We start from the raw sequence: 10,576 nt of genomic DNA, 5'->3' as shown, positions 1-10,576 counted from the left end.
CCAGAAGACATTTGACCCGTCTGTGAACATTATAATTTAACAGTACATGTCTCTCTTTTTGGATTAATAATCTCCAAGTCTGTATCAGAATCAACTTTATTGGCCAATATTATGTATAGAAACTAGACATTTTAGGTTTCCAAGCACTCTCAGCAGACATTAGGTATAAAAGTAGAAACATTGAAGGACATAAAATAAGAATGAAGCATAAAGGGAAGAAGTATTGTTGTGATTGTGCAAAAATATTTTTTTTTATAGTATAGGTAACTACTTTGTGTTCATGAAAGAGACAACCTGTGGTGGCTGGTTTTTGAAAATAACACTCTATAGCGCTGACCGGAAGGTAAAATTCTGAACAGTTTGTGTCCAGGATGTGTGTGGTCTGCAGAGATGCCAGCTGCCCCTTTTCTGACCTGTACAGCTCCTGGATGGAGGAAAGGTCAGCATCCTCTCTCCTGATCTAATTGTTGGTTGAAGTTTGACCCTGTCATGTTTTGTGGCTCAATGAAACCACACCGTGATGGACGAACACAGGACAGACTGAATAATTCCTGTGTAAAAGATGACCAGCAACTCCTGTGGGGGGTTGTACTCCTTCAGTTGCTACAGGAAGTACAGTGTTTATATCTCAGGAAGTCCCAAAAAAGGTGGTTCTTAGGAACCAGAGGTGATCCAGTGTAAACAATGTTGTTGAGGAAGGTGAGTGGAGGTACTGTGTGGGATGTTCTTCCCCAAGTTGGTGTTAAACTGTTGTCACCGTGGCCAGTGATGCTGGTCTTCCAGTATCACTGAATTAACATCAGTTTGGAGCCTTGATGGTTCTTTGGCTGTTTTGGGACATCCTAAATATCGGATTTTATCTAAGAGGAGCAGTTTTGGATTAAAAGGTTAAAATTTGAGTAAATTTAGAACACTGAACCTTAAACAATGTGAAAATACACCTAAAATTGAGCCATTGTAAATCAACCTCCTTCAGTGCATCCTAATTGCACAAAGGAGCGTTATCATATATCCTTCCTGCCAGCAGTTGGTAGACTCTATAACAATCACTGCCCCTAACAAACTCAACAGCTGTTTAATGTGCAGCTATTAATTTTGCCGTAATTGTACAGTAGTACATTACTCTTAATTCTGTTTTCAATAAATTTTATATTTGCATCTTCTTCCACATGCTTTGATTGCCTGTCACTTTGAAGCTCTTGCATCAGAATTTCCTCACTTTCTGACAATAAACAATATTCCTTCTAGTCCTCCAGCTTAAACTATTTCTAAGTGGTCAATTATCTAGTAAATATTTTTGGCAAAGGAATTGCTCGTGACTTTGAAAAGAGTGTGGTAACTCTGCAGCTTTCTGAGGACCGTCAATGAGAGTTTGTCTATACATTTGGTGCCAGGCCTCAGAAGAGCTTGATGGGATGTTTAGACAGTATTTAGTCGCTGGTTTGGACCTTGTGGGGATTAGAGGACAACTTATTTTATATTGTATCATCAATTCATCCATAAAAAAAGAAGTGTTCAAAGGCATCATTAAAAAGACCAACATTATTTCATCCCAGTGATGAGCAGATGGGCTGTAGCTCTGTAGGTTCTCAGGAGAGAACATGATGCTATCCGTAATAACAGACAGGAGATCAGCCAGAAAACTTTAAGGATGTTTAACAACTCTGACAACAGTGGGAGCTGAGGGGGATTTCCGTCCCATGAAGCTGCCTCACCCACAACAGTGGTTGAAAAAAAGGGATGTTTACTCCAAATCTGCACTGCATTTACTTTACATTCACTCACTCAAAAAACGTAAGCTTCAACGACCTTTCAGCCGGAAAAAATTAAAGAGTTTAACTTGATTTGAGGCTAAAACTACAGAATAAAAAGAAATCAAAAGTAACAAAATAGGTTTAAAGATGCTAAAAACTAAGATGTCCCACTCTGCTGCTAAATATGTAATTATAAACTACAAAAGATTTATCCATGCCAAACACAACTTTTTTACATTTCTGAAATACTATTTAAGATAGAGAATAAATAAGTGTGGAAATAACAGGGGGGTTTTGTCAAGCAGTTATTAGATGGTGGTAAGTCAACTTATAACCATTAATACCCACAAAGATGGCATTTAGATACACAAAAACAAAAGGTGTCACAAAGTGAAAACATGTTATTAATCAGAGTATAATATAGTACAATAAGATAAATACTACAGGATGACTGTAAAATATTACAGGAGCATTAACTTCTGTGGTTTTACTGCAGCAAGCCCTGACAATAAACAGCTTGTTTGGAAATAATGAATTGATAAAAGCAAAGCAGTGCAGAAAGTGAAGCACAAGGCTCGTTGCTTACCTCCTGGCTTGTCTCCGACCAGTCACACTGAGGTTTGTCATAACTTTCAGAGAAGGTAAGGAAAGTTTGGGAGGAGAAGCATGAAAAAGCCTCCCACTTCTCAGGCTTCAGCTCTAATGTCAAGTTACCTGAACTGGGAAACGAAGTTCTGGATTTTAAATTTCAAAATAAAAGCAGTTTTTCTCAGATCAAAGGCCAAGGTGAGATCCTGATGTAGGAACCAGGTATTTTTTATGATAGGTAGAAAACTATTGAATATAATTAATACCATGGGATTGAACTTGAGAATTTGTATTTATTTTGTAAGTAAACATAGACTGTTATGAAATTCTCACTGTGAAAATACTCAGAAATACCTTTATTTGAAAAAGTTACAAATGTAAACTTAACTCATGACTAACATGACACTTGTGTGTCATATTGTTTTGCCAGTTATCATTTTAAAACAGTATTACCTTAATAAGAATGCTACTTTAGCTGCTTTCTCTTTCTTGTTAAATAAAATAACTTGTTAGAGACTTCTTTCAGTCAGTGTGAGTGAGTTGGTCCTTTAGTTATCTCCTTTTGGAATATCATATATCAGAAGATAAACATGGCTCCTTAAGTGATTTAAAACATTTGTGATTTTTTTTGGAATTTCTTCTTTTTCTTGAGTTCTCACCATTGCTGATGGATGGATGGATGGATGGATGGATGGATGGACTAACTAGTAAGTTTTGTTCAAAAATACATTTATTGAAATCAAAATATCTCCAGTGAAAGTCTGCTTTCATTCTAACTAAAAACCGTGTTAATACCAATTTGGACAATAAAATAAAATAAAATAAAATAAAATAAAATAAGTAAAACTTCCAAAACGATGCCCAGGCCTTAGTATTTTACATCTGCTGTATCACAATTTCCAGAATATTCTTTTGTAAATCTTGTGCCACATGATTTAAAATCGCTTTTGTAGTGATTTCAAAAACGATCTGATGGTGCTGAGTTAAGTTTATTGTCATTATAGTTTCGCTTTAATTTTATCTTTATTTCATTCAATGTCAAATACTGAATATGCTTTTATTTTGAAGTTAAAACCTTATGTGCTCCAGTGACTACGTGTCTCACCGTGTGGAATGACGTAGATTGACTGTTGAACGAGTCTCTCAGAGACGGGTAAATCCTCCAATCAGAAACCGGAACCTAAGCACGTGAGTGGAAATATGAAAGGGGCGGGGCTTGCGCTCCAGTTTGGTCAAATGGCGCCAAACTGACGAGATTATTAATTGCTTCCATAATGTTGACTAAGACATATAAACACCAACAGATACTTTCATTGAAGAGTTCCTGTTTTTCAATAATAAAGTCAAAATAAGGTCCGCTACAGTTTCATTCTATACTACAGGTTTTGAATTATTTATACCATTTATAACATATTACACTGAATAAGGAGAAGGACCCGGTGGGCACTGAAAAGGCCCAAAACGTCTACTTACCAGCAGATGGTGCTGTTGCCCCAAATGGAAGCAGTAAGTTGTTTCCTTGAAGAAAAGAGGGGGATTTAACTGAAGAGCATTTCAGTACACACACAAAAACAAATATGACTTTAAAGCACTGAAAATGTTTACTTTATCCAACTATTTTAGAACAAGGTCTATCTACATCTTCTTGTACATCTATAAGATATACATCTTCTAGTATCTACAAGATATCCATCTACAAGATGTATATCCCTGAATAAAAACGTCTTAAAAACTTGATCCTATTACACATATTTCCTTGTTTCTTTAGGCCACTGCAGATGTCTCTTGATCAAAGAAATAAAACTAGTCAGAAGGCCAGAAAGTAGGAACTAACTGTTCCTACTTTGAGTTGAAGTTTGGCTAAAAGCTGCAGGAGAGTTGGTAAAAGGTCAAGTTGACCTCATTGTGCTTAATATAGTGTTGAGTAAGTATTTTTAAAGACAGTGTATAAAAAAGACATGATATGTAATTGCAGTATTAGAACTGAAATTTCTAAATGTTGTTTTCGTTTTGAAACAACACATCAACAGCCATCAATGCTTCTGCTTGGGATTTCCATTTTTAATTTGGAAAGCACCACTCACACTGTCCACTTTTTTATAACTGTTTTCAAAGAACCAACTTTTGTGGTACCAAATGAAAAACATTTGGTAATATCTACCTGCAAATAAATACTTTACTCATAAGGCCTAAAATACATTTGGTCATTTTACAAACCAGCACATTATATATTAAAATACAGAAGATATAAAAAGTAAAAATGGAGCTAAAACTCATGGATCAAATGTGGCTTTAAAATAGATGGGTGGTTTTATCTGGAAATATTTAAAGAGCTGATATTATAGATATTTTGACATTGGGTCAAGTTGGCTTAAATCTTTTCCTCTTCATAAATGAAGTCACTTGAAAACTGCAAATTATCAGTACTTCTACATAAGTAGAGAATGTGAGTACTTGTGACACCTGTACATTTAATCAATATGCTGCTAGCAGAAATAAAACTAACAGAGAACACACAGAGATTCAGTAAACAAACATTAACCAAAACGTGTCTGCATCTTAAACTTCCAACATAACAAAGCAAAAGAAGTGGACTCTAAAGGTCACTATTCAAAATGAAATGCTTTTCCATTGAATATAGTCATGTTTTTTAATTAACATGCTTTTTGTTGATGTTGTTTTGCACAGTTTTCGTTGAGAAAGTGAGTAAGGTGCTATTGATGTTTTTGGTTACAAACCAGCATAAAGGTGGATTACCACCACCTAGTGGATATGATTGAGGAAAGCGGCTTTACAGTGTGAGCTTGACTCATATGAAAAAAAAATATGGAGGGATTCACGTAATTATATTATTTGTTTATCTTTTGTGAACCCACAATGGTCACTGATTTTATTAACTTTACATTAAATAATAACTGTTGTCATTATCATATAAATTTCATTTTGAGGAAAAGTAAAAACTGTTAAAACTAAGATAACCCCTAATCGGTCACAAAATGGTATGATCCACTCAATTAGAATGGCCTCAACTACTAACGCTTGTGTGGCATTTGTTCAGTTTACCCCGAAAGTTCCCATCGTCCTATCAAAACTTTGAGTTGGGTTCAGGTTAAATTTCATTTGATTTTAAAATGTTTTTATTTAAAGAGCATTCAGCCATCCTGCAGCAACATGTGGTAACAGCAGACAGTCGCTGGCATTATGCTGTTGGCTTTGTCACAACCTGTCATGCACATGGCAACAGTGGAGAGGAAAACTCCCCGTTAACGGGAGCAAACCTCCAACAGAACCAGAACCGGCTGCAGAACTATAAAGACACATGAGGACAACCTGAACTAAACTAACCTGGATCAGAACAGAGTTTTACAGATTATTTTTGTAGTTATTGGCATAAAGCAGCATTTTTTCCTCATCAGCTGTAAAAACAAATAATGTAATAAAACGGATTTGATCATCGGTTGTTCTTGGCTGCTGATCTTATCTGGAAATCAGATCTGGACTTTTGAACATCAAGTTTCAGATGATTGAAGGGAAACACAGATGTTCATATAATAAACTGACAGAGGTCTGTTGGAAAATTAAACTGTTTTAGTAAAATATAACACATTAAAGCTTTTAATTCAAACTCTCCTGATAATAATTACATTTAAATTCTCAGATACTGAAACAAACTGCATCATTTTAAGAGTTGGAATAGTTCATCATTTTATGGAAGCATTTAATCCCAAGTTATAACCTCCATTTTCCTGACCTGAAAACAAACAGATCATATCTGATCAGAATGTTAAAGAAAAAGAACCTCCTCCCAGTATACTGTCTGTTTATGGTGGGAATAAACTGTGGAGGAACCAACGTGTTACTGGGAAAAGTTGAATCGTTCAGCTTGATGTGGACCAAACATCTTAACGCTGCCACACCTTCAGGATGAGGATAAATGGGAACCTGAGGAGGTTTACTCCACCAAGACACCAACCAACTACAGGATGAGGTGAGACACAACCAGCTGCTGCTGCTTCTTTCTGATGATTTTATGAAATAATTAAACTATAATAACTACGAACAACAGAGGGCTGAACATTTACCTGCCATCCTGATCAGAACCAGACCAGTTTGCTTTCAAAACATCGATCTGCTCTCATGTTTCAGACAGAATCATCTGACTGAACCAACATGGAGACGTTGTCAGAACCTTGATGTTGGATACCGTTAATAATTTACCACTAAAATCTACAAAGTTTTATTTCAGCTTTTAATCAGAAAATCTCAAATGGTTTCAGTCTGAACAACAACATTTTCCACCTGGACATCGCAGGAAGGTCAGGTCAGGTCAGGTCATATCAGCTACAAACTGGTGACATCACAACGTAGAGCCATCGTCATGGTAACCAATATTATTTCCTGTCATAGCCTGAGCCAATGGGAGCTTATCCACCTTATTCCTTGCTGCAGCCACAAATTACACTTGGTCTGATTTTTAAAGTACTCCACGAACAGCAGAACAGTTTCCCGAGTTCCGCAAAGGCAGGACACTTTCCAGTGGCGAGTTGCTCTCTATAAAAGGTTAATAAACGGGTCGGTTCGGTTCTTGTCCAGTGGGGAGATTCTCCATATTCATATTACGGTCTGGAGCGCAGCAGCTGCGGTCATTTCTCCGCTGATTTCCAGCGGCACTCAGCAACGGAGAATCTCGAGGTTCTGGTTGTGATGGACTAAATAAACCCAGATATTTTATTTTGTCTTATAAAAAATATTGCTGACCCAAACATAGTGATAAAATACACTTGCTGCAGCCACTTTATTAAGTTTATTTATTTATTTTTTTAATTCAAACGAAAAATAAAATTCGCATCGCACCAAGCTAATATAATGTAGTTCAGGTGTTTTTACACTGTCGGCGCAAAGCCAGTAAGCCTCCCAGGAATAAGGTGGATAGACAAATGAAATAAAGTTTATTCAGAATCAGTGAAACAAAAATTAATTGAGTTTGTGAAAAAACAAAAAGATTTCTTAACTATATTAATATAATTATACGATCAATTTGCTGTTAATAGAACTAAAACTAAAGGAGAACACGCATATTGTCAGTGACCAAACTCCGTGGCCAAAACGTGTGTTATGTTGGAAACGTTCAACATAATAAAGCGAAGAAGTGAAGCTTAAAGATAACAAATCCAAAAGGTTTTCATAATGGATGTTTTTATTACTGAAGCTCTAAAGCAGAATCTCAAATGGATAAATAATCACTCAAAATATCCCCATTCACTAAACACAAAGAAAGCAAAGCAATAATACTTACACCAGCACACACTCCTTTGTTCTTATTGATCCTACGACGGTTGAGCTGCAAATGCGGTTGTGCACAAGCTTTGATCCAAGCAAGGCATTCCGTTTCAGATTTTGGAAATCTGTGAATTTTAGTTCCACAAATACGATCAGGATACCTGACATCGCCTGTACAGATACCCCACTGACAGTGGAGAACCATTCTTTTTCGAGTCCTGACCCAAAAACTTCCTGCCGGTCTGCTAATCCACAATGTACATTAGCATGTTTTTACTACTGTAGCTTGTGTTTGTGAGACGGTCACGCACGTGGTAGCTGCGCTGTGACGTGAAATGGGCATTAGCCAATGAAACGCGGCCCCTGTGGTAAGGTCCATGGACCTGAAGAAGCGGCTTTGCAGTGGAAGAGTGACCATCTGGAAAATATGGTGAGGGGATTCATACAGTTATATTATTTATTTATTTACTGTGAATTCACAACGGTAATATATTATATTTACTTAATTTTATAAATAATCACCATTGCTGTTATTATCATATTAATTTTTATTCGTTGTTAGATACGTAAAAATGATTAAAACTAAGACCACCCCTCAGCTGTCATAAAATGGTATGATCCAGCCAACTCAAATGCTCACAACAACAAACGGTTCTTGTATTTGTTGTAGTTACGCGGAAGGCCTATCTCCTCTAAGTCTACTCGTTTATAGATTTCTGCCTTGTCCTCGCATATCCGAAAAATAAAGAAAAATGGTAAGAATATTTCAACTTTTTTCATTTTAACTTTTCTCAGAAAGGGAAAAGTTAAAACGCTGGGATGACTTTAGCTCTCCAAATTTGTTCGCTCATTTTAACATAAAGTGCAATTTATTATCCAGCTTTTTATGGGCAGATATTATTAACCCTGTTGTAAATGTAAGTTCATTTAAAAATGGTCAGAGGGATAGTTTATTTTATTTTTTTTACCAACCGCTAACTCAGTCGCAGTTAGCCGTTAGTTGACAGTTATCTTAATGACTGTTGAAGGACTTTGGTAAGCATTTAATATTTATCTGTCTTCTTCTGAACACATTAATGCGTGAATCTATGGGTGTAAAAAAATAATTAAAAAAATAATGTTTTTAATAAAAACTGGCGTATGGGCTCCCTTTTTGTTTACTATTGTCCGTTTAACGGAGAGAAGTTATTTCAACTGGTGTAACGATCCAATCATCTTTTTGTTATTAAATACAAACATTTGGTAACCAAGCCAACGGACAATTTAGAATGAAGTCCTTAATTCTTTCACAGTCACTTTTTGGGCACCGAGGTTCATCAAATCAGTGTAGCTAACTGATTTTATTGGGATAGGGAGGATCACCAGCTGTCTAGGGAGTCATTATTTGTTGATGTGCCCTTTGCATCCATTCAATTAGCTTTATTATAATAGTCCATCCTAGAGCACTTTGATGCAAGATGACATGTTTTATTTGTGACCCAGATTAAAATGTAGCTTTTCTTCCTGTCCAGCGTGAGTGCATCTCAGTCCATGTCGGTCAGGCTGGCATCCAGATTGGTAATGCCTGTTGGGAGCTGTATTGCCTGGAACATGGCATCCAGCCAGATGGACTGATGCCAAGTGACAAGACAGTGGGAAGAGGAGATGACTCCTTCAACACTTTCTTCAGTGAGACCGGTTCTGGAAAGCATGTTCCCCGGGCCGTGTTTGTGGACCTGGAGCCCACTGTCATTGGTAAGTCTCACCACTTGCTGGAGAGCAGTGAATTTAGTTCAGTTTAGTTTATTTGATGTGTGACTATTTATTTTCCACCCCTCCATAGATGAGGTGCGCTCTGGGACCTACCACCAGCTATTCCACCCTGAGCAGTTGATTAATGGTAAAGAGGATGCTGCCAACAATTACGCTCGTGGGCACTACACCATCGGAAAGGAGATCATCGATCCTGTTTTGGATAGACTTCGCAAACTGGTAAGATCATGGAATGAAATGAATATAAAATCATCTGGAAAGACAAAAGTAAATTTGTGTGACATGTGGATTCTGTCGGCCCTTCTCTGTCTTCAGGCTGACCAGTGTAATGGTCTTCAGGGTTTCCTGGTTTTCCACAGCTTTGGTGGAGGTACTGGCTCTGGTTTCACCTCCCTGCTGATGGAGCGCCTGTCTGTCGACTACGGCAAGAAATCCAAGCTGGAGTTCTCAATCTATCCGGCCCCACAGGTGTCCACAGCCGTGGTGGAGCCTTACAACTCCATCCTGACCACCCACACCACCCTGGAGCATTCAGACTGTGCCTTCATGGTGGACAACGAGGCCATCTACGATATCTGCTGTCGGAACCTGGACATTGAGCGCCCCACCTACACCAACCTGAACAGACTGATGAGTCAGATCGTGTCCTCCATCACGGCTTCTCTTCGTTTCGATGGGGCGCTCAACGTGGATCTGGCCGAGTTCCAAACCAACTTGGTGCCTTATCCACGTATCCACTTCCCTCTGGTCACTTATGCTCCTGTCATTTCTGCTGAGAAGGCTTACCATGAGCAGCTGACCGTGTCTGAAATCACGAACGCTTGCTTTGAGCCAGCCAATCAGATGGTGAAATGCGACCCTCGCCACGGCAAGTACATGGCCTGCTGCCTTTTGTACCGTGGAGATGTGGTGCCCAAAGACGTCAATGCTGCTATTGCTAACATCAAAACTAAGCGTGGCATCCAGTTTGTGGACTGGTGCCCTACTGGTTTCAAGGTGGGCATCAACTACCAGCCTCCCACTGTGGTTCCTGGTGGAGATATAGCCAAGGTCCAGAGGGCTGTGTGCATGTTGAGCAATACCACAGCTGTTGCAGAGGCCTGGGCTCGGCTCGACCACAAGTTTGATCTGATGTACGCCAAGCGTGCCTTCGTTCATTGGTATGTGGGTGAGGGCATGGAGGAGGGAGAGTTCTCCGAGGC

The 10,576-nt window shown here is 38.3% G+C and overlaps 2 protein-coding genes across 5 annotated transcripts in view; one reads left to right on the top strand and one right to left on the bottom strand.

Moving 5' to 3' along the window:
- Positions 1–3,892, bottom strand: part of kank3 (KN motif and ankyrin repeat domains 3) — a 40,741-nt gene extending 36,849 nt beyond the window's left edge. For 2 of the 4 annotated variants that reach the window (XR_001663115.1, XM_007560543.2), the window contains exon 1: positions 2,341–2,445. The gene's annotated coding sequence lies outside the window, so the exon portion shown is untranslated. Of the gene's footprint in view, positions 1–2,340; positions 2,446–3,815 lie in introns of those variants that run through there. The other 2 variants (XM_016675543.1, XM_007560542.2) reach the window with 2 other exon arrangements.
- A 4,376-nt stretch (positions 3,893–8,268) lies between these two features.
- The window catches only part of LOC103143874 (tubulin alpha-1C chain-like), a 2,836-nt gene continuing 528 nt past the window's right edge, over positions 8,269–10,576 (top strand). Inside the window, exons 1-4 of the mRNA XM_007560582.2 lie at positions 8,269–8,377; positions 9,134–9,356; positions 9,445–9,593; positions 9,690–10,574. Coding sequence (XP_007560644.1) covers positions 8,375–8,377; positions 9,134–9,356; positions 9,445–9,593; positions 9,690–10,574 — 1,260 coding nt within the window. The 5' untranslated portion in view covers positions 8,269–8,374. The remainder of the gene's footprint in view (positions 8,378–9,133; positions 9,357–9,444; positions 9,594–9,689; positions 10,575–10,576) is intronic.

The sequence above is a fragment of the Poecilia formosa genome, unplaced genomic scaffold (assembly GCF_000485575.1).
Source record: "Poecilia formosa unplaced genomic scaffold, Poecilia_formosa-5.1.2 Scaffold116, whole genome shotgun sequence".
Classification (NCBI taxonomy): Eukaryota; Metazoa; Chordata; class Actinopteri; order Cyprinodontiformes; family Poeciliidae; genus Poecilia; species Poecilia formosa.
Note: the sequence above shows the minus strand (reverse complement) of the source record. Positions and strands in the feature narration are given on the sequence as shown.